The following is a 24,852-nucleotide window of genomic DNA, read 5'->3' on the forward strand; positions in this document are numbered from 1 at the left end:
AAAAAATCATTAGTTCAAATATATGAAGAAGAAATTAATAAAGAAATCATATTGAATATTTGTTTAAATACTCAAAAATATTAAAATCTGTCAACCATACCTCAATTCTGCTTATAATATTTAGAAAATAATTTTGAATCCCTTTTTCTTAGCCTACATGCCTTAAAATCTAACCTCTGACAACTCACTGTCCCCTCAGTCACAGGGCTATGCCTGAACTGTCCTAAACATAAGCTGCCTAAGAGATTTTACTTTTATTTTTTTATTTTAAATAATTTTTGGGCAGCCCCGGTGGCTTAGCGGTTTAGTGCCGCAGTCAGCCTGGGGTGTGATCTTGGAGTCCCAGGATCCAGTCCCATGTCGGACTCCCTGTATGGAGCCTGTTTCTCCCTCTGCCTGTGTCTCTGCCTCTCTCTCTCTCTCTCTCTCTCTCTCTCTCTCTCTCTGTGTCTCATGAATAAATAAATAAAATCTTTAAAAATAAATAAATAAATAAATAAATAAATAAATAAATAAATAATTTTTAAAATTTATTTAATTCATGAGAGATACCCAAAGAGAGGCAGAGACACAGGCAGAGGGAGAAGCAGGCTCTCTGTTGGGAGCCCTATGTGAGACTTGATTCCAGTACCCTAGGATCACACCCTGAGCCAAAGGCAGATGCTCAACCACTGAGCGCCCCCAGACATCTCTACCTTGAGCCAAAGGCAGATGCTCAACCACTGAGCGCCCCCAGACATCTCTACCTTAGGGATTTTAAATTAGATATTCATTCTGCAGGAACACTTTCCCCCCAAATTTTGACACAGCTTCTCCTTTACTATCCTTAATTATCCATGTTAAAGTTTTCCTCATAGTATTTGCTAGCATTATCCAAAACCAATATTGTGCTTTATTTGCTTATTCTCTTTATGTCACAGCTAGAGTCTTAAGTCACATGAGACATCTCCTGTTTTGTTTAAGTAATACTCCTAGCATGTATAATACATGGAACTCTTCATATTTAAAAGTTAGTGTGTTGATGATTTAAAAATCAACAAATAAATAAAGAAACAAATAAGGTCAATTATTGATCAGGTGGACAATGCTCTGATCCAGTTTAGGACAGCTCATAATTTTTCAGCTGTGCTAATAACTTAATGGTTATTTCTATTTTAAAAAATTTTTATTTTATTTAAGAGACAGAGAGAGACAGCATGAGCAGGGTGAGGTGTTGAGAGAGATGGAGACTTGCCCCTGAGTAGGGAGCCTGACCCAGATGACTTGAATTGAAGGCACACGCTTAACCAACTGAGCCACTCAGGTGTCCCCAAATAGTTTCTGGGTGAGGCTCATTACTTTTATGGTTGTGACAAAAATCTCCAACTCAACAAAACATCTTACTAAATGGGTTATTTGAACTAATTCTGTTGTTTTGCAGCCATATTAATGTTTCTTTCTTTTTTAAAGGATTTTATTTATTTATTCATGAGAGACACACACACACACAGAAACAGAGACACAGGCAGAGGGAGAAGCAGGCTCTCTGCTGGAGCCCAATGCAAAACTCTATCCCAGGACCCCAGGATCATGACCTGAGCCGAAGGCAGCTGTTCAACCACTGAGCCACTCAGGTGGCCCTATATTCATGTTTCAAATAACGGAAGCCAACTCCAGGTGAAGAAGCCTCTCTGGGGCTCACATGTTCTGCAATAATAACTAAACTCCTTTAAAGCAATCATTAATTTCCAAATGTTCATTCATCTTCATTCCCTGGAGACTCAACTTTCTTTTTTTTTTTATAAATTTATTTTTTTATTGGTGTTCAATTTCCCAACATGTTCCCCAGTGTTCATCCCGTCAAGTGCCCACCTCAGTGCCCATCACCCAGTCACCCCCACCCCCGCCCACTTCCCCTTCCACCACCCCTAGTTCATTTTCCAGAGTTAGGAGTCTTTCATGTTCTGTCTCCTTTTCTGATATTTCCCACTCATTTTTCTCCTTTCCCCTTTATTCCCCTTCACTATATTTTATACTCCCCAAATGAATGAGACCATATAATGTTTGTCCTTCTCTGATTGACTTATTTCACTAAGCATAATACCCTCTAGGTCCATCCACATCGAAGCAAATGGTGGGTATTTGTCGTTTTTAATGGCTAATATTCCATTGTATACATAAACCACATCTTCTTTATCCATTCATCTTTCAATGGACACCGAGGCTCCTTCCACAGTTTGGCTATTGTGGACATTGCTGCTAGAAACAGCGGGGTGCAGGTGTCCCGGCGTTTCGTTGCATCTGAATCTTTGGGGTAAATCCCCAACAGTGCAATTGCTGGGTCGTAGGGCAGGTCTATTTTTAACTCTTTGAGGAATCTCCACACAGTTTTCCAGAGTGGCTGCACCAGTTCACATTCCCACCAACAGTGTAAGAGGATTCCCTTCTCCGCATCCTTTCCAACATTTGTGGTTTCCTGCCTTGTTAATTTTCCCCATTCTCACTGGTGTGAGGTGGTATCTCATTGTGGTTTTGATTTGTATTTCCCTGATGGCAAGTGTTGCGGAGCATTTCCTCATGTGCATGTTGGCCATGTCTATGTCTTCCTCTGTGAGATTTCTCTTCTTGTCCTTTTCCCATTTCATGATTGGATTGTTTGTTTCTTTGGTGTTGAGTTTAAGAAGTTCTTTATAGATCTTGGAAACTAGCCCTTTATCTGATACGTCATTTGCAAATATCTTCTCCCATTCTGTAGGTTGACTTTTAGTTTTTTTGACTGTATCCTTTGCTTAGCAAAAGCTTCTTATCTTGATGAAGTCCCAATAATTCATTTTTGCTTTTGTTTCCCTTGCCTTCATGGATGAATCTTGCAAGAAGTTACTGTGGCCAAGTTCAAAAACGGTGTTTCCTGTGTTCTCCTCTAGGATTTTGATGGAATCTGAGACTCAACTTTCAAATTGTTCTTCAACAAGAAGAAATATCCAAGAATGAAATTGCACACCAACCCCACAACATACACACACATACAAAATGCTTAGTATTAGTTATATAAATAATTTTAATGTAATAAATACTTCTACAGGCATTTTGAAGGGTTCATATTATCTACTGGAACTTTCACTAACCCCCCACTCATTTCCTTATGTCCCCAGGTTCAACTCAACACCATGGATGGAGACAATCAAACCTCTTCCAGTGACTTCATCCTCACAGGGCTCTTCACTCACAGTGCAATCTCAGGCTTCCTTTTCAGCATCATCTGTGCCATCTTCTTCATGGCCATGATTGTTAATGGTGTCATGATCTTCCTGATCCATATAGACTCTCACCTCCACACCCCCATGTATTTCCTGCTCAGTCATCTCTCTTTTATTGACATGATGTACATCTCTACCATTGTGCCCAAGATGCTGATCAATTATCTTGTGGGCAAGGGGACCATCTCCTTCATTGCCTGTACAGCCCAGTACTTTCTCTACATGGGCTTTGTGGGGGCTGAGTTTTTCCTGTTGGGACTCATGGCTTATGACCGCTATGTGGCCATCTGCAACCCCCTTCGCTATCCTGTCCTTATGAGCCACCAGGTCTGTTGGATGATCTTGGCCAGCTCTTGGTTAGGTGGTGCTTTGGACAGCTTTCTCCTCACCCCTATCACCATGAGTCTCCCATTCTGCCGTTCCCACAAGATCAATCACTTCTTCTGTGAAGGACCCACCATGCTAAGGCTGGCATGCGGTGACAAAGCTGCCTATGAAATGGTCATGTACATTTGCTGTGTCATGATGTTGCTGATCCCCTTCTCTGTGGTGATTGCTTCCTATGCTCAGATTCTCATCACAGTGCACCAGATAAAGTCAGATGAAGGGAAGAAGAAGGCCTTTGCTACCTGCTCATCACACTTAATGGTGGTGACATTGTTTTATGGGGCTGCCCTATACACATATATGCTTCCCCAATCCTACCACACACCAATCAAAGACAAAGTCTTCTCTGCTTTTTACACCATTCTCACTCCTTTGTTAAATCCTCTCATCTACAGCTTGAGGAACACAGATGTAACTGAAGCTTTTAAAAGAATTTTGGCAAGATGTCAAGGAGCTCCTGGTGTGACAAGGAGAGAATTCTGACAGTCTAAGTCATCCATATCTGCTCAGGGGTACTGTTACTTGGGGTTATGCCATGGGTAATAAGAATAATGCATTCAGCAACTGCCAATGCCAGTTATGTTGAAAGATGCATCAGCACTTCTGTGAAAAATGTGAAACTGATTATAACATTCACAAGTGAATAATTCCAGAGTGCCTAAATACCACTGGTGTTTATTCCTTTTTTGTGTCCACCCATTCTGTTACTGGACTCTAGGTACCTTTCTTCAGTGAGTTCAAGCTGGTAGTACATCCAAGGCTTACAATCAGTCCCATGTGGAAGCTTTTATTTTCTTGCAATAGGCAAGGAGAACACTGAGGAAATTTCCTAAAGCAGTGTCTTGCCTGGAGATAGTGCAGTTAGCTTTTATTCAGTATGCAGAGGGGTCAGAGTCTGGAAACTTGCATATACTCTAGGCAACTTATACATACCTTATTCCTTAGGCATTCTAGGTTTACTGCACATACTTAGCATGTTCACATGCTAGTGTATATCTCACAAGCTCAAGAAAATGGCCTAAATTCTGCCCCTGAGAAGAGATTTTAGTATTATAATGTACTAAAGTTAACTGTGGAGCAGCAGTCTCAGGGGGGTTCTGCACAAGCTTCAGCTCTGACCTGTTTCAAACTGGTTTTGTGTTAGATTTCATATCTGCACATGCCATGGCCTCTTCTAAAGGTCCTTCTGATTTGGACTTCTGAAAAACATCTTATAGAAAAAAATTTACATGTCACTCATGGTGGCTGTCTATGCTGGTTCCAAGTTCAGTTCTTATCTCATACCACTTCTCTGATTGTAATTAATGTATATAAATGCTCCCAAATGTCCAGTTAATATTGCATACTCTGCTCACTTTCAGCATTTTCATAAGAATTAGTGATTTGTATAACATTGTTTAAATGTTTCATTGATGGGGATTTATAGAAGGGTTAGGTGTACATACATTTGAAAGACATTTGAAAGAAACTAAAGTTTCAAAACCCCTTCAAAGGGAATACTTAAATAGACTCAAATCAATATTTAGAAAATCCAGATATCTTTTCTTTGAGTAGGAACTGAAAACATTCTTCTTTTAAGTAAATTTGGAGTTGGAGGAAATGAAGCATGTACTTTTGCAGAAATGCAGACTAATCCTCTTTAAGTCAACTCTATGATGTTATACTTGTGAAGTGGTAAATAAATATTACATCAGAAGACACTGAGGGTGGCGGGCACTGAGGGGGGCACTAGAACGGGATGAGCACTGGGTGTTATTCTGTATGTTGGCAAACTGAACACCAATGAAAAATAAATTTATTATTTAAAAAATTTTAAAAAAAATAAAAAGCTAGGGCTTAAGTGCTTTACAAACAAGGCAAGGCTTCGTGTGTGAGGAATAAACTCTGTGTGCTATAACTCATAAAAAAGAAGACACTGAGAGATGGGAGAGAAAAAGGTGATCCATTAATTCATAAATTCAGTAATCCCTTTTAAGCTTCTTCAATTCATTAAGATTATCAGATTTCTGGAATCTCTCCCTAGATGTCAGTTATGGTGTGGATACTTCTTTTTTTTTAAACATTTTATTTATTTATTCATGAGAGATACAGAGAGAGAGAGAGAGAGAGAGAGAGAGAGGCAGAGACACAGGCAGAGGGAGAAGCAGGCTCCATGCAGGGAGCTCAATGTGGGACTCGATCCTGGGTCCCCAGGATCACGCCCTGGGCCAAAGGCAGGTGCTAAACCGCTGAGCCACCCAGGGCCCCCCTATGGTGTGGATACTTCTATAAACCTTTCTCTTTCAAAAAATAGGACATTTTTCATTCTCTGCAGCACTGGATTTTGCATTGGATAACGTTTCAAAATGGGAAGGAAAGAACTAATTTTTCATTTGAAAGTTGGAGCTGGAAAATTCTCTGGAAATGATTTAGTACAACTTCTTTAGGAAGCTGATATCCAGAGAATGTATGTATTTAGCCTACATGGTAGGCCCAGTTGTATGAACGTGAACCATATCCCAGGACCCTTGGACCATCTACGCATAGTGCTATGCCAGGCTTTGTGTTCTTACCAGTCTGAAAAAATCCTGACCTGGTTTAGTGATGTTTTACTGCTGACAGACACTGGTTGTGGTGGGTGAGGTAAACACAACCAAACCTTCTATTGCACTACAAAAGCTGTTAGGGGTAGACAAAATACTTAACCAATGAAACATTGCATTTTGGAATACCCTGTGTTGGACTACTAGTTAATGAGGAAAATAGACCTGATTCCATCTAATTCAGCAGAATTATCAGTTGCTAACCAGAGTCAGCCTTTCTGAGGCTTTCTTTCGGGAAGACCTCATTTCCTTCAATGTCAAACTGGCTTTGGGAGCACCATGTGTCAAATAATAGAGAGTTACTTTCCAACTAAAAGATGGTGAAGTACAAGAAACACAATAAATAAAACAGAAAAGAATGAGGAAACTGATCCTTAAAACTAGGCATTAATTTCAGCTCCATTTTTTCAAAAAATTCTGTCCATCATTTAATGTCACTGGCACCCAATTTCCATTTCTGTGAAATTTTAGCTAATATATATATTTTTATAAGATTTTAAAAATCAAATATGAATAATGTAACAAATTCTAATTTTATCCTAGCAATTCTTACTAAATGTAATTGCTTTTTAGCCTTTTAATATCTGTCCTTTTTCTTTTTAACTCATCCTGTTTTTCATTTTCTATTCTTTTTTTTTTTTTAATTTTTATTTATTTACTTATGACAGTCACACAGAGAGAGAGAGAGGCAGAGACACAGGCAGAGGGAGAAGCAGGCTCCATGCACCGGGAGCCCGACGTAGGATTCAATCCCGGGTCTCCAGGATCGCGCCCTGGGCCAAAGGCAGGCGCTAAACCGCTGAGCCACCCAGGGATCCCTCATTTTCTATTCTTCACATACATAAGCACACTCCCTTGTTAATTATGCTAGTTACAATGGATTGATAATGGGTAAAATTAATATTCCAATTACAGGGATTGAAAATAAACTGTACTAGGACAATTAGAAAAAAGGATAAATAGACATATTTTTAAATGTACTAATTAAAATAATAATTATATAGCACTATGCACCTATTAGAATGGTACAATTCAAAATACTGACAATATCAAATGCTGGTGAGATACAGAAACTCTCATTCATTGCTGGTGGGAATGCAAAATAGTACATCCACTTGAAAAGACAGTTTGGTGGTTTGTTAAAAAACTAAATATAATCTTACCACATAATCTGGCAATTCTATTTCTCATGATTTATTCAACTGATGTGGAAACTTAAGTTTACACAAAAACCTGAAAGTGAATGTTTATAGAAGCTTCTTTCACAGTCACCAAAAACTTAGAATTAATCAAAATATGGATAAACTACAGTACATTTCAATAATAGAATATTATACAGCAATAAAAACACTGAGCTATCAAGTCTTGAAAAGAAATGAAAAAGATAGTCTGGAAAAGCTACATACTATATGATTCCAGCTGTATGACATTCTACAAAAGGAGAATCTATGGAAGCAATAAAAATATTAGTCATTTCTAGGGGTAAAGGGAGAGGAAAGGCTGAATAGGCAGAGGACAAAGGATTTTAGGGCACTGAAAATATTCTGTATGATGCTGTAAGTTGGAGTTTACATGACATTGGAGTTTACATGACATTATGCATTTGTCGAAATTCATAGAACTAAATGGGTGAATCTTAATGTAAACCATAGACTGTAGTTAATAGTAATGTATGAAATTAATCCATCAATTGTAACAAAAGTACTACACTAATACGAGATGTTAATAACAGGGGAAAGAAAAGTAATAGAGGGCAATTCTCTGTACCATCTGCTAAACTTTCTGTAAACCAAAAAAATAAAAAAACCACTAGGATATCAGTTTACTAATAAAAAAGAAAAACTTACACACCATGTAATCCTCTGATACTATATTTCACTTAAGAAATCTGGGGACCTGGGTGGCTGAGTCCATTAAGAATCTGCCTTCAGCTCAAGTCATGATCCCAGGGTTCTGAGAACCAGCATTACATAGGGCCCCTAATCAGTGGAGAATCTGCTTCTCTGTCTGCCTCTGCCTACCCCCCTTATATGCTCTCTCTCTCTCGTTCTCTCTCTCTTTCTCTCTCAAATAAGTAAAGTCATAAAAAAATAAATTTTTAGAAGCTGTCACCAAAAGGTAGTGGAGTTTATAGAAATGGGGTGATATTGAGCAATAAAGGATAATAGCTCATTAATTTCATTAGCCTTATTTTTAGGATTTGGCTGTGTCAATTTTGGGAATAGGGAGCAACAAAGTTAATATATTTTGGAAAGAAAAGTTAATTGCAGGGGGCAGGGCAAGATGGTGGAAGAGTAGGGTCTTCAAGTCACCTGTCCCCACCAACTTACCTAGATAACTTTCAAATCATCCTGAAAACCTATGAATTCGGCCTGAGATGTAAAGAGAGACTAGCTGGAATGCTACAGTGAGAAGAGTTCATGCTTCCATCAAGGTAGGAAAAAAAAATAAAAATAAAAAAGCATCCAGTAGAGAAGGGGCCCCCCGCAAGGAGCCAGGAGAAGGCCAGGTGGACAGGAAAGCCCTGTCCTGGAAGTAGGAACTTTACCAATCTTTCCAAAAGGAAAGGCGCTCGCAGAGAACTCGGGCAGGATCCCAGGAGGGGCAGTGGAGTCCCCAGGTTCCCGGGATCACTAACAGAGGAGGTGCGCCCCAGGGGAGCCCACGCCACACACCGGGAGCCGAGCTCCCTAAAGGGCTGGAGTGGGTGCCCTGGCGGGGCCTCGGGAGCAGCTCAGACAGCGGCTCAGGTGGCGGCTCCATGCAGAGGGGGTTGTGCGGCCGCAGGAAAACAATTCCAGTAGTGCAGACCCCAGAGCCCAGGGCGTCGAGGGACACAGCCCAAGATCCGGTGTTCCACTTGGGACAGCCGGAGGTGAGGAGGACACAAGACAGCAAGGACACTCCTGCCGCTGGCTGCCTCTGAGATGTGCAGGTTAGCGCCCCCCGCCCTCGGAGCATCCAGGGGCCTGTGGACTGGGAAACTGTGGGAGTTACTGTGGGAGCAGACTCCCGGGCTGGAGATCTGGTCATCACCAGTCTTGTTCCTCCCTATATCACCTTGTGCCTAGGACTGAGTGGGGCTGCCAGGGAATAGGGGACTCACAGGATAAACAGCTCCTACTGATTCATGCACCACACAGGGAGTGGGCAGCTCCCCCAGGTGCACACACCTGAGAATCAGCACAGCAGGCCCCTTGCACAGAAGACCAGATGGAAGGACAGGGGAAGAGCAAGTTCTTGAACAAGAGGCCCTGGAAAGCTCCAGGTAAAGTCAGGGGACTTATAGTATGTAGAATCAGAGTATAACCCTCCTTGTTTGTTTTTTGTTGTTGTTGTTGTTTTTGGTTTGGTTTTTTGTTTTTTGTTTTATTTTGTTTTGTTACTTTTGGTTTTTGTTCTTTGTTCCCCCCTTTTTTTCCTCTATTTTTTTTCATTCCCTTTTCCACTAAAATTTGTTTTTAGCCGCTACGCATTGAGCAAAATGACTAGAAAGAAGAACTCATCACAAAAAAAAAAAAAGAATCATAGACAGTACTCTCTCCCATAGAGTTAAAGAAATTGGATTACAATTCAATGTCTGAAAGCCAATTCAGAAACACAATTATAAAGCTACTGGCGGCTCTGGAAAAAAACATAAGGATTCAAGACACTTGAATCACAAAATTAGATTAATCAGATTAAAAATCAACTGATAAAAAAAAAAAATCAACTGATGAGATGCAATCCAAACTAGAGGTTGTATGAAGAGGATTAATGAAATAGAAGAACCAGTGAGTTACAGAGAAGACAAGTTGATGGCAAGGAAGGAATCTGAGTTAAAAAGAAAAACAATTAAAAGGTCATGAGGAAAGGTTAAGGGAAATAAATGACAACCTCAGAAGGAAAAATCGGAAAGGAAAAATCCACTTTCTGTAATTGATAGATCTTCTAAGCACAACATCTCCAAAGAAACAAGAGCTTTAAATGATACACTGGACCAGATGGATTTCACAGATATCTAAATACAAAAGCTAACCTTGCACCTAAAGGGGCTGGAGGGAAAACAACAAAACTTTACATCCAAACGCAACTGAATACACATTCTTCTCAGGTGCCAAAGGAACTTCCTCCAGAATAGACCACATACTGGGTTACAAATCAGGTCTAAACTGATACCAAAAGATTGGGATTGTCCCCTGAATATTTTCAGACCATAATGCTTTCAAACTAGAACTAAATCACAAGAAGAAGCTTGGAAGGAATTCAAACACGTGGAGGTTAAAGACCATCCTGCTAAAAGATGAAAGGGTCAACCAGAAAATTAGAGAAAAATTAAAAAGATTCATGGAAACTAATGAGAATGAAGATACAACAGTTCAAAATCTTTGGGATACAGCAAAAGCAGTCCTAAGGGAGAAATATATCGCAATACAAGCACCCATCCAAAAACTGGAAAGAACTCAAATACAAAAGCTAACCTTGCACCTAAAGGGGCTGGAGGAAAAACAACAAATAAAACCAATGCCCAGCAGAAGATAGTTAATAAAGATTCAAGCAGAACTCAATGAAATAGAGACCAGAAGAACTGTGGAACAGATCAACAAAACCAGGAGTTGGTTCTTTGAAAGAATTAATAAGATAGATAAACCGTTAGCCACCCTTATTAAAAGGTAGAGAGAGAAGTCTCAAATTAATAAAATCACGAATGGAAAAGGAGAGATCACCACGAATAACAAGGAAGTACAAATGATTTTAAAAACTTATTATGAGCAGCTATATGCCAATAAATTAGGCAATCTTGGAGAAATGGACACATTTCTGGAAAACCACAAACTACCAAAACTGGAACAGGAATAAATAGAAAACCTAAACAGGCTGATAACCAGGGAGGAAATTGAAGCAGTCCTCAAAAACCTCCCAATACAGAAAAGTCCAGGGCCAGATGGCTTCCCAGGGGAATTGTAAAAACGTTTAAAGAAGAAACCATACCTATACTACTAAAGCTGTTCTGAGAGATAGAAAGGGATGGAGTACTTCCAAACTTGTTCTATGAGGTCAGCACCACCTTAATTCCAAAACCAGACAAAGACCCCACCAAAAAGGGGAACTATAGGCCAATATCCTTGATGAACACAGATGCAAAAATTCTCAAAAGACACTAGCCAATAGGAACCAACAATACATTAAGAAGATTATTCACCATGACCAAGTGGTGATCCATATGAATGGATCAAGAATTTGTGGTCTATGTATACAATGGAATATTACTCAGCCATTAGAAACGACAAATACCCACCATTTGCTTCAACGTGGATGGACCTGGAGGGTATTATGCTGAGTGAAATAAGTCAATCGGAAAAGAACAAACATTATATGGTCTCATTTATTTGGGGAATATAAAAATAGTGAAAGGGAATAAAGGGGAAAGGAGAGAAAATGAGTGAAAATATCAAAGAGGGTGAGAAAACATGAGAGACACCTAAATCTGGAAATGAACAAGGGGTAGTAGAATGGGAGGTGGGTGGGGTGTCAGGTGACTGGGTGAGGGGCACCGAAGGGGGCACTTGATGGGATGAGCACTGGGTGTTATGCTATATGTTGGCAAATTGAACTCCAATTTAAAAAAAAAGAAAAGAAAAAAAGATAAAGAAAAGTTAAAAAGTTAATTGCTAGAACATGAACCAAGCGCTCTTTTGTTTTACTTGTGTTAGTGGTAGTATTCCCTTGGAACTACACAACCCAAGTCAGCATCCTTTCCCCTACTGAATTGGATAAGAAGGGTCTGGTAATGCACACTCTGTGTCTGGAGGAAAAGTAAGTGATCTATATTTCCCTGTATTCGTTATTCTTCTCAACACTAGGGAGAAACAATATTTCAAAATAAGGATGCTACTGCAGGGAAAAGCCATCATTAGAGTGAGTGAAGTGGTTTTCTTCTCAGAGTATATTTTATCATTCATTATAAGTCTCAAACACTATAAGGGTTATGTAGTTCAGACAATCGCAGCTGTTCAAAAATAGTAGAACATTTTGAAGTCTTTTAAAGGAATTTAAAGCCATTCCTCCACTTGTGAACCATCCAGCCATTATTTCAGAAAATTGGTTTGAATGTCAGTGCTGGAGCCCATGAAATACATCTTAGGACCTTGTGCTTCCTTTGGTAGAAACCCACATGCAAAGGTGTAACTTGTTTTCACAAAGGAATTAATAATGCCTGGAAAGGTAATCAATTTGGCTCTTGACTCTGCTAGTCATTCACTCTGTCACTTAGATGACTGTATTGTTTTAGCCTTAATTTTTTCGTAAATGAAATGAGCAATATTCTTCAAGATATAATTGTCGATTCCTTCAAAAAGAAATTACCTTGACAACAACAATTCATAGTGCACAAGCTTTTGCAGCAACTACAGGAAAAACATGACCAAAGTTTTTAAATTTTGGTTTCTATTCTGATATTTAGAATGCCATGAACACATGTTTTTTTTTCATGAACACATGTTTTGCTTATATATGTATGTAAGTATATGTATATATAATTGGAATATATATAAAGATAAATATATATGTTACATATATTTTATATATTTATCTTTAGCGTTATATGTTTAAATATATGTTATATATTTATCTTTAGCATTAATTTGTTTCCCCAAGAAGCACAGCACCATCCACGGGAAGGAGTGCTGGTAAACTGATTAAAGACTATGGTGGGGCAAGGGAGCCAGTCGTATTCCAGGACCTGCCCATGAGCCTGACAATCAGTAAGCACTCTGTAAATGACGCCCAAAGTAAATATGGGGATCCTTTATACAGGAGGAAAGTTCAGAGGAGTAATTCTGAAGGAAATCTTGTCCATAACTGACCAATGAGTTTATGGCATGTGCCAATTTCAGTGACTTCCTAGGTTTCTGTGTTGATGATTTTGTCAACAACAAAGACCAGAGGTAAGCTCTGTAAGAAGAGTGATGTAATCTCATTAACCAGGATGGGCATAGGCTACAAATGCCCCGTATATGTGATTACTGATCTTGTTAAAACTTATCATTACAGGGCAAAGTTACAGCAAACATATTGGGTTACACAATCTACTGTCAACAGCAACACTGGCACAAAATTCAGATCTTTTGCCTCAAATGTATTTATATACAGACCTATTTTTGTTGAGCAAACCCAACAGCTCTTGAAAAAAAATTGTAATGTGCTCTATGAGATGCAAGCATGCACATTCATGCACACCCCCTCACACACACATGCACACACACACACACACACAGTTTGAAAAAAAATGTTTGCCAGGACAGGGAAGAAGTAAAATTTTCACTATTTACATAGGACATTATACTCTATATAGAAAACCTAAAACACGCCATCAAAAAATACTAGAACTAATAAACAAATTCAGTAAAGTTGTAGGATACAAAATTAACATGCAGAAATTTGTTGCACCAATAATGAAGCCACAGAAAAAGAAATTAAGGAATCAATCACATTCACAATTCCATCAAAAACTACAAGATACCTAGAGATAAACCTAACCAAAGAGGTGAAAAAGCTATTCTCTGAAAACTAGAACACTGATGAAAGAAATTGAAGATGACACAAAGAAATGGAAAGACATTCTATGCTTTTAAATTAGAGAACACATATTGATAAAGTGTGTATACTACTCAAACAAATCTACACATTTAATTTAATCCTTATGACAATATCATTAGCATTTTCACAGAGCTAGAGCAAACAATTCTAAAATTTGTACAGAACCACAAAAGACTCCAAAAAGCCAAAGCAATACTGAAAACTAAAAGCAAAACTGGAGGCATCATGATTCCAGCCTTCAAGTTCTGTTACAAATCTGTGGTCCTCAAGACAGAATGGTCTGGCACAAAAACAGACAAATAGATCAATGGAACAGAATAGAAAACCTAGAAATGAGCCCACAAGTATATGGTCAATTAATCTTTGACAAAGCAGAAAAGACTAAGTAACAGGAAAAAGAGTATTTTCAACAAATGATGTTGGGAAAACTGGGGAGTAACATGCAGAAAAATGAAAGTGGACCACTGACTTACACCATACAGGAAAATAAATTCAAAATGGATGAAGTAATGCTGATGATTTTTACTTTATAACTTAAAAAATTATTTAACAAAAAAGCATGAACAATAACAAAAAATAGAAAAAAAACAAGAAAATGCAAACAGTATTTGAAACATGTTGACAGACATATTCATACTTTAATATGTAGAATGTTAAATAAGTTTAAAAGTAACGTTTCTAATAAATATGAAAAATAATATTGGCAGATAATTTTTAAAATAATAAATATTAACACATCACTAATTTTTAAAATAATAATTAAATTCAGTCATCTTAGGTCAATATTACCGGACATGTAAACGTGTATATGTTTAATGCTATTTACTACATGTAAAATACTATTTACTACAACTCTTTAGACAGTATTGTGAGGATGTTGGGAAAATAGGAACTATCAATCAATAAGAAAGTAAGCTGATAATGTAAAATACAATCTAAAAATAAGGGGAGGATCCCTGGGTGGCTCAGCGGTTTAGCGCCTGCATTTGGCCCAGGGCACGATCCCGGGCTCCCGGGATCGAGTCCCCATGTCGGGTTCCCTGCATGGAGCCTGCCTCTCCCTCTGCCTGTGTCTCTGCCTCTCTCTCTCTCTCTCTCTCTCTCTCTCTTTCTCTCTCATAAATCAATAAAATAAATCTTTAAAAATAAAAAAAAAATAAAAAAGGGCAGCCTGGGTGGCTCAGCAGTTTAGCACCGCCTTCGGCCCAGGGCCCGATCCTGAAGACCCAGGATTGAGTCCCACATCGGGCTCCCTGCATGGAGCCTACTTCTCCCTCCACCTGTCTGACACACTCTCTCTCTCTCATGAATAAATAAATAAAATAATAAATAAATAAATAAATAAATAAATAAATAAATAAAAAATAAGGGCACCTGGGTATCTCAGTGGTTGAGTGTGTCTGTTCAGGGAGTGATCCTGGGGTCCTCATATGCAGTCCCACATCAGGGTTCCTGTAGGAAGCCAGTTTCTCCCTCTGCCTATGTCTCTGCCTCTCTCTCTCTCGGTGTCTCTCATGAATGGGTAAATGAAATCTTTAAAAACAAATAAATAAATAAAAATAAAAATAAAACCAAAACTTTGAATATATTTACACAAATTGGCTAATTCTGATGGAAGAAAATGTGAAAAAAAAACACGTAAAAATCCACACTCAAAATTAAGTATTAGGATATTTATCATTACATAATTTATTCCTGCCACAATTAAAGTGTTGTATGTATCAAAAATGAAGCATTGGTTAAATATAATGGAGCATGTCCCTAGGGTAGAATACCCTGTGAACACTGAATGCTGTCTTTGAAAGAATATTTCACTTCAGAGATACTTCTTATGAAGCAGTTTGTGAACGATGTAAATTGTCAAATTATACGTAACACATACATTTACCCATGCATATATGTGTGTGTGTGTGAGTCGGTGTGTAAATGTTATATAACATATGTATATACATTTTATATTTACTTACATATATGTTCACACAGTAGGAATGCAATTTTGTAAGGATGACCTTCTATATGATATGTTTTTGGCAACTATTTCTGGGTATTAAGGGAGCTTGTAAGTTTTTTGGGAAGGGCTTCTAAATTTTTGAACATTTTCTTATTTTCCTCACTTGTGTGTATTGCCTTAATATGCATATATAATAACTATTAGACTATCAATAAAATGCTAAAATAAATAACATAAATTGGGCTATTTTCCATTTTTATGTCTTTTTACATTAGTTCCCACATTTCTCTAGGAGGGAAAGCTGCTGGAGGAAATTTCTGATGAAATGCTCAGAAAATCAGGGACTTGCACTTGTGAGTCCATAGGTGGAGAAAAGTGGCAACACTTTTCTCAAAGCCCATATGAACTTGGGCTCACTCTCTTCCACTCCATGAAACTTCTAATGAACTGTCTCATTAACGTCCCTGGAATCCACAGGGAAACGACCCGCTCTTTCCAAGAGCACTTCGTTTCATGGCCTCTCAAAACTATTTAAGTCCTTGCCTCTTCTCACCCTGGGCACTACCCCTTTTGCCCAGGAATCCAAACACAGAACACCCAGAGAGGATTCAGCATTCTTTAATGGTCTGCAGCTTTCTTCCTGCCTTCTTACTGTTTCACAATTGTCTCTCTTTGGTTTCTAGATATTTTCATGTAAAGATAGGAAGCAAAAATTAACATACTTTTATATAAAGCTGGAGAATTTGTATGATTTGTCCTAACAATGCAAATTGTTTCAAGGATTTTAGATGGCATTTTTAAATGATACTTCCATCTGCAGAGTTATATTGCAAAATATCTCTTAACAAATTGCTGTACCTCTCTCTTTGTGATAATTCCATCAACAGTTGTGAAGGATAGTTCTTGTCTATAATTCAGAAAATTCAAGTTCATAAATCCAAATTAAAATCCTCTATATGTTGTATTTTCATGCAGAGGACATCTAGACATACAGATTGTCCAAATCTTGAAAGTTTTCCCATTGTGGATACTAATGACTATGAATGACTTTGTGTTTTTCTTTATCAACATAAACTAGAGGATAAACTAAGTCCACTAATCTTAATCATTTCTCTTCTAGTAACAGATCACCTTCTATTTTCTGAAAAGGCTCTATTCATTCCTTATTCCTTTCTTAATTACATGAAGTTCTTATAGTTTACTGAGTAGTAGTAGTAGTAGTAGTTGTTGTTGTTGTTCCTATTTATTACATTCTGTATGACCATCTCAACCTTTGAATAACACACCCTATTTTGAATGGCTCTTTGGAGAGAATTCATGTCTGAGTAAGTAACAGAGATGATCCTCTTTAGTTGGGTCTAAGTTTAGTATAAAATTAGGCATAGGGTGATTTTTTTTGTTGATGTGCATTATCTTCTTAATTTATGCATACCAAGAAGTGTGTATAGCAAGCTGCTTTTAATACATATTCAGATTGCATGGCTGAGAAAAATATTGAGGAATGTGGGGTGATGAGGTTATGAGGTTAAACATGAGAGAATATTGGGTAAATGAATAAATCAATAAATCACTTTGAAGATTTTTTAATTAAATTATTGGATATAATAGTTTGAAGTTTTCTAAACAATGTAAAAATCCTTATCAAATTTGAGCAATTCATATGAATCACTAGAAGCTGCTGCAATACTTAAGCCAGTTTTGTTTATTCTCCATCTCCCATTACCTTAATGAAAACCTGGTCTATTGAAATTGTCCAGGAAGATCACAGGTGACAGATCAAATGCTGATGAGCACCCAGCTTGGCTCTCCAAATGAGACTTCAAATATTTGATGAGTAAGGAAAAACTGAGCATCTAGGGGTCTGAATGTATCAACTCTGTATGATGTCAGTAATATTTATGCAAGTTAAATCTAAGGAAGTGGAGGCAGAGTTGTCTACAACTCATGGGCTGAAAATCCCAGGTGCAAGCTTAGTGACATAAGCTCACCATGGCCCCCACCCCAACTACATTGAGAGGCAGGCTGCCTGTTTAATGATTTCTAGAAATTATCTAGAGCATTCATTACAAATATCCAGTTGTATTGATGCTATTTGAATAGAATAATGAAAAGAATCTTCTTTTCTACAAAATACCTTTTTATGTCTGTGTATACATGATCTTTGCAAAATTTTTCCTTCTCTCTCTTTTTCTTTTTCTAATGATTTAAGCAAAAATTGACTTTGCAAATTAGATGAGATAGGGACAATATTATCTGAAAGACACAGAAGGTTAAATGAAAAACTTGAACTAGTCTATTTATAGTGCACCAATTATAAAAAGCCTTCCTAATTCCCTCCTGGGGCTCCCCACCACCACCATTGGCATGCTTGCTTTTGTATCCTTGCCCTCTTTTTACAGAAAAGGAAACTGAAGGTTGGAAAATGGAGGTATTTCCCTTAATGATAATATAAGCAGACTCCTGTAGGCCCTTTGATTCCAAGCCCAGAGCTCTTGCCATGCTGTCAATAATGCAAACATTTTTCCATAGCATTTTCCCATAAGACTTTTAAAGGTTGTATAGACACCTGTATTCTTTAATTCTACTCTGGAAGTGATTCACCAGCATTTTTTAATGCTCTGCATCCCATAGACTAAACATCAATCACAAACAGTGGGTCTCTGTAGCTGTGGTTATCCAGATATGTGATCTCTTTAGGGGTTCTGGCAGGCAACGTATGTGGTTGACAAAGGAATATGGTTCTAAGTCACTCTTTGTAGTGATGCTCTAAACAGTAATGGACACTTGGTGAAATGGTCTGATTACATTGGCATTTTATTTTCTAATAATTCTATGGTTCTTATTCCAATTTGATGTTATTATTGATTATAACTTTTTTGAGATACTATGCAGAATTTAGGAATACAGAGAAGATTCAGAGATAAGGTCTTGTATTTAGTTTCAAAACTGCACAACTGGGAATCCCTGGGTGGCTCAGTGGTTTGGCGCCTGCCTTTGGCCCCGGGTGTGATCCTGGAGTCCTGGGATCAGGTCCACATCAGGCTCCTTGCATGAAGCCTGCTTCTCCCTCTGCCTGTGTCTCTGCCTCTCATTCTCTCTCTCCTGTGTGTGTGTGTGTGTGTGTGTGTGTGTGTGTGATGAATAAATAAATAAAATGTTTTTAAAAACTGCACAACTATGAATTGAACTGGCTTGAGAAACTCTCAAGTAAAAATTCAACCAGAAGAGTTTTAAGGTGTACATAATGTGCCAAAAGTGTGATATATTTGATATAAGAATGGAAATGTAATATTTCTAGTGTATTCTGAACTGGAAAAACTCCACCTGAAGTACGTTGGAATTAAGATATTGCATTTTAAAATGGATATTGCCAAAGATCATCTTAAGTTAATACCTGGAACTTGAATATTTTGCCAAGGTCTTCATAAATGCATACAAGAATCAGGAAGCATAAGTTGGCACAGAGAAGCATGAAGAAAGTCTAACCATATTCACCTTATGAAAGGCTGAAAATTAAAAAGAGAAGAAGCTGCTTCTGAGCAGATCTAGAGAGCAAGAAGGACATTCCATGAGGCAATTTTTAATCCAAGTGAGTACAGAGATTTCTAGCCATGGAGCTACTGCACTGAAAGAATATGGGGTATGCTCTTTCATCTGGCAGAAAGTTCACCAGTGGCCATTAGAACCAGGAAAAGGCTTAGAGATTCCATTGCAACTTGGTTCAAAAGATAGGCTTAGTGATCATCCCGGGCCTCAGCAAGAATCATACCCTAATTTCAAGTTAGGTGGGAGAAGTAACTTCAAACATCCCTATTCAACCAAATACGTACTCCTTACAAAATAAGAGCATATTTGTAGATGTCAGGATGGGATAAATGCATTGTTTATTTTTTTAATTTGTGATATAGCATAATAAATAGTAATTTAAAGAAGTTTTGGGGATAGTTCCATCCAATTAAGTCATACCAATGTTATTTAATATTTTTTCTTGTGTTCTCATAATTTTCAGTCCAGACATATATACATTTCTCATGGATATTTAAATTCTCTTCAGTTTTTTTTAAAGATTTATTTATTTATTCAGAGAGAGAGAGAAAGAGAGGCAGAGACACGGGCAGAGGGAGAAGCATGCTCCATGCAGGCAGCCCGCCATGGGACTTGATCCCAGGCCTCCAGGACCACACCCCGGACTGCAGGCGGCGCTAAACCGCTGTGCCACCTTCTGAGAATTTATGCTAAAGGCCATTTCCTTCATGTGAAGAGATAATTAGAGCAAAAATATAGAATTGGACAGATGAAGTAGTTTTGCCAGGAATGCCAGAGTCCATGGAACTGAAGTTCAAGAGTATTTTACAATTCAGATTCATGGATTTTAGTTGAATATGCAGATTGCTTAAATAAGAAATTGAGATTCTCACATACATAGCAACAGTTCTGAAATAACTAACATATATGAGTAAAACATTCATATTTTGTTTTGCATTTTATAAAATATATTCACCTAAGAATTTCTCATTTCATCCATAAAGCAACCCTGTTATATTATATTATCTAAATTCAATATAAATGGAAACAGGCTGAAAAAGTTTGGGGAGAGAATCCAAGGTAACAGAATTCTTTAATGTCAGGAAGAAAACTCAATTCATCTGTTTCTAAATTTTGCTTTACTCTATATCTACTACATCATTTCAGAATCAAATTCCCGTATAAAGGCACATAATAACTCTAGACATTTTCTTTTTTTTCCTGGGCATTGTTTTAACATTTTCATTTGTACTAATCATAACAAAGCAATATAATCTGTGTTCTACAGAAATTCAACAATTATATGTCCTCCTCATTATGCTTCCTCATAGTAGGACAGCAGATGAAAAATCAAACCAAAAGTGGCTTGTTTTTTGGCCAGTTGGACCTTTGTTTGTTGTTGTTGTCATTTTTAGTTTCAGAGATAGAATTTAGTGATTCAACAGTTGCAAATAACAACCAGTGCTCATTATATCAAGTGCCCTCCTTAATGCCTATCACTCAATTATCTCTTCTGCCACCCACCTCCCTTCCATCAATCCTCAGTTTGTTTCCTAGAGTTAAGAATCTCTTATGGTTTAACCCCCTCTCAATTTTCATCTTATTTTATTTTTCCTTCCCTTCCTCTATGTTCATCTTTTTGTTTCTTAAATTCCACATATAAGTGCAATCATATGGTATTTATCTTTCTCTGACTGACTTATTACACTCAGCATAATACCCTCTACATCCAATCATATTGTTGCAAATGGCAAGATTTCATTCTTTTTGATGGCTGAGTCGTATTCCATTGTATGTATATACCATGTATTTTTTAACCATTCATCTGTCAGTGGACATCTGGGCTCTTTCCAGATTTTGGAACCACTAGATATTTATCCAAAGGATACAAACAGTTATTTGATGGGATATGTGCACCCCAATGTTTGTTTATAGCAGCAATGTCCACAAAAGCCAATCAGGTCTTTACATGTGCATAAAAGGAAAATAAGGCCAGCCAGCTGCAAACTAGAGAAGACTTTAGAGTTTGGCTTTGTTACTGCTAGGATGATAGGATGAGAGGGAAACACCACAACAACAGAAAAAAAAAAACAATGAGAGGGGCAGAATATTATTAAAAATTTTTGGAATGCATATGAATGGTTGAACAGGGAAAGCTACTTGATCTTATAAAGCAATACCTATTTTCTCTTTGATACTGGGATCCTAGGGCATGATCAAATGTTAGGATCAAATTGTGGGAAGTATGGAAACAGAAAACAACTAATATTTAGGCTATCCCATAAACTCTACAACATTTTCCCTGTAGATACACATGTTAATGGGCTCCATGAATGAAAACTAGAAAGATGGGAGAAAAATGAGGCAGATTGGAAATCATGATGAAATGGTACATGGTGTCAGAGAACTTATGAAACCTGGCTCAAATATTTTGAAATTAGCACCAAAAATAAATAAGATAAGAAAAACAGTTTATTCTGTTAAAAATCAGCAGCCATGATTATAATAATTTCTGTGATGTATTCTCAATTATAACATCTTTATTAGCCATATTAATGATTATATATAGTTTAAAATTTAACAGATTCACATTTTTGGCACATTTCATTTGACAACTAATGTAAATATCTAGGTTTTTTAGAATGTAGGTAGGAGCACAGAATGATTTGAGACAGCCTGGTCCAAACATTTCTTCCATTAATAGTATGTGTGACCATAAAAACATTATTCACAATTCTGCCATCAGTGAGAAAGGGGATTATAGTTCCTCACTTTTTAGGTTTATTGTGAAGCCTTACAAGCCCATATATATGAAGTACTTCACACAAAGTACACTCCTCACAATTATTTTTAATAGCTTTTCGTTTTCTGTGCAATTGACTCACATCTCATACTTTGAATATTTCTAGAAACATAAATTAGTTTGATCAATCTACCTCAAAAATGTATTGGTAAAATATATCTTGCCATGACATATTCAATATTAAAGCATATAAAAATCATCCTTAACTTTCAAAAACTTTGTTGTAGATGTTTCACAACTGTAGATATCACCTGAAATTACATAAAATATAGGTAACCAATTTTTCTTAATTACTAATCACTATGAAAAAATTAAATTACTAATAATAAGAGGTGATTTATAGTTTAACATGTATGTCTCTGGGCTTAGTTGCTAATGCTAAATTCTAATAGCTAATGCCAATTCTAGTACATAATCTTTTTTTTTCAAAAATTTTATTTATTCATTCATGAAAGACAGAGAGAGAGAGGCAGAGACGTAGGCAAAGGGAGAAGCAGGCTCCATGAAGGAAGCCCAGTGTGGGACTTGATCCCAGTACTCCGGGATCACGCCCTGAGCCAAAGGCAGATGCTCAACTGCTGAGCCATGGAGGTGTCCCTCTAGTACATAATCTTTTTTTTTTAAAGATTTTATTTATTTATTTATTTATTCATGAGAGACACAGAGAGAAAGACAGGCAGAGACACTGGCAGAGGGAGAAGCAGGCTCCATGCAGGAAGCCCGACATAGGACTCAATCCCAGGTCTCCAGGATCAGGCCCTGGGCTGAAGACAGCACTAAACCACTGAGCCACCTGGGCTGCCCACTAGTACATAATGTTAATTCCAATTCTTCATCATCCTAAAATTAAATTTGTTTCTTAAAAATAAAAATAATTCTACAAGAGGGACTTCCCTTATTTTTCTGTGTTTGCAAGAGTGGTTTCCATTTCCCACTTTATTTTTTCCTGTACAATTTGATTTTGCAACTGACACCAGGAGAATACTCATAGTTGATGAACTGACACCAGGAGAATACTCATAGTTCTCACAGCCCATGTAGCAGATCACTCATTTGTAGCTAAGTAGCAGAGATAGATGACTCATAGTAAGTATTGAAATGTTTTTAAGATGGTGCTAATGTTGATTATAATAAAGATTCATTTAATAAGGATAGCAGTTTAAACATATCTAAGACAGTATGTATATATACACACACACACAGCAGACCAGGGTATATTTAACTGAATAACATGGTTTACACCCTTATGTGTTGTTAAATGTATCACTGTAGTGCAATAGCATCTGTTGACATCATCTTGTTCATCATCTTGTTTTTAAAGAAATATTGATTCAAAATGATCAATTTTATGTAAAAAACATTCTAGAATAAATTAGTTTCTAGATATCTGTGCTAAAGTTGTAAGAAAATATTTTTAAGAGTTTTCTCCCAAATTTTAGTAGTTTGTTGCCTAACAATCAACCCATGTGTTGTTATGTTAATTCTCTGAGGATACTGTCATTTTATTTGGAAGATTGTAGGTCACAGTAGCACCATCATAGGATTAATGGAGATGCACAACACATCCTCTACGGACTTCACCTTCATGGGGCTGTTCAACAGGAAAGACATCTCCGGCCTTCTTTTTCTCATTATCTCTATCATCTTTTTCACTGCACTGATGGCCAATGGAGTCATGATCTTCCTGATTCGCACCGATTCACGACTTCACACACCCATGTACTTTTTGCTCAGCCACCTCTCCTTCATTGACATGATGTACATCTCCACCATTGTGCCAAAGATGCTGGTTGATTACCTACTTGGTCAAAGAACCATCTCCTTTATGGGGTGCACAGCTCAGCACTTCCTCTACCTCACCCTCGTGGGAGCTGAGTTCTTTCTGCTGGGCCTCATGGCCTATGATCGCTATGTGGCCATCTGCAACCCTCTTCGCTATCCTGTTCTTATGAGCCGCCAGGTCTGTTGGATGATCATAGCAGGTTCCTGGTTTGGGGGCTCTTTGGATGGCTTTCTTCTAACTCCTATCACCATGAGCTTTCCTTTCTGCAACTCGCTAGAGATTAATCATTTCTTCTGTGAGGCACCTGCAGTCTTGAAGTTGGCATGTGCAGACACAGCCCTCTATGAGACAGTAATGTATGTGTGCTGTGTTCTGATGCTGCTGATTCCTTTCTCTGTGGTGATTTCTTCCTATGCTCGAATTCTGACCACAGTCCACCACATGAGTTCAGTGGAAGGGAGGAAAAAGGCATTTGCCACCTGCTCATCTCACATAACAGTGGTGACCTTGTTCTATGGGGCTGCCATGTACACCTACATGTTGCCACACTCTTACCACAGGCCAACCCAGGACAAAGTCTTTTCTGTGTTCTACACAATCCTTACACCAATGCTAAATCCACTCATCTACAGTCTAAGGAACAAGGATGTGACTGGAGCTCTGAAAAAAGCATTGGCCAGGTTCAAGGGTACACAAAGGGTGGCAGGAGAAGTGTTTTGATAGTGGCTTCTTCTCATGTGGATGGCAAATGGGAGACTTTGTGGACAGTGGTAGCCATGCTCTCAATGAAGGATTAAGCTGGAGAGTAGGTTCAATTGTGCAGGATGAAAAAAAAAGAGAGAGAGAAACATCAATATAAAAAAATGCACCCTCTTGATCTTCATTCCTTCATCTCTCTTTTCTTTATTATACCTTCCCTTTATTCTGTCCTGTTCACCTGTATTCAAAATAAATGCCCAGTGTTTTTCAAGAATAGAAGATAAAATTTCTTGATCTGCAATTTCACC

General features: G+C 37.7%; 2 protein-coding genes across 2 annotated transcripts; both read left to right on the forward strand.

Moving 5' to 3' along the window:
- Nucleotides 1-3,146: 3,146 nt before the first annotated feature.
- On the forward strand, nt 3,147-4,106 carry LOC112911030 (olfactory receptor 2T6-like). Its single transcript, XM_025987348.1, has one exon. It carries the CDS (start codon nt 3,147-3,149, stop codon nt 4,104-4,106), a length of 960 nt encoding a protein of 319 aa, XP_025843133.1.
- Nucleotides 4,107-23,608: 19,502 nt separating this feature from the next.
- LOC112911046 (olfactory receptor 2T1) lies at nt 23,609-24,565 on the forward strand. The gene has a single exon (XM_025987364.2). It carries the CDS (start codon nt 23,609-23,611, stop codon nt 24,563-24,565), a length of 957 nt encoding a protein of 318 aa, XP_025843149.1.
- The last annotated feature ends 287 nt before the right edge of the window (nt 24,566-24,852 follow it).

This window comes from Vulpes vulpes, chromosome 7 (assembly GCF_048418805.1).
Source record: "Vulpes vulpes isolate BD-2025 chromosome 7, VulVul3, whole genome shotgun sequence".
NCBI classification, from domain to species: domain Eukaryota; kingdom Metazoa; phylum Chordata; class Mammalia; order Carnivora; family Canidae; genus Vulpes; species Vulpes vulpes.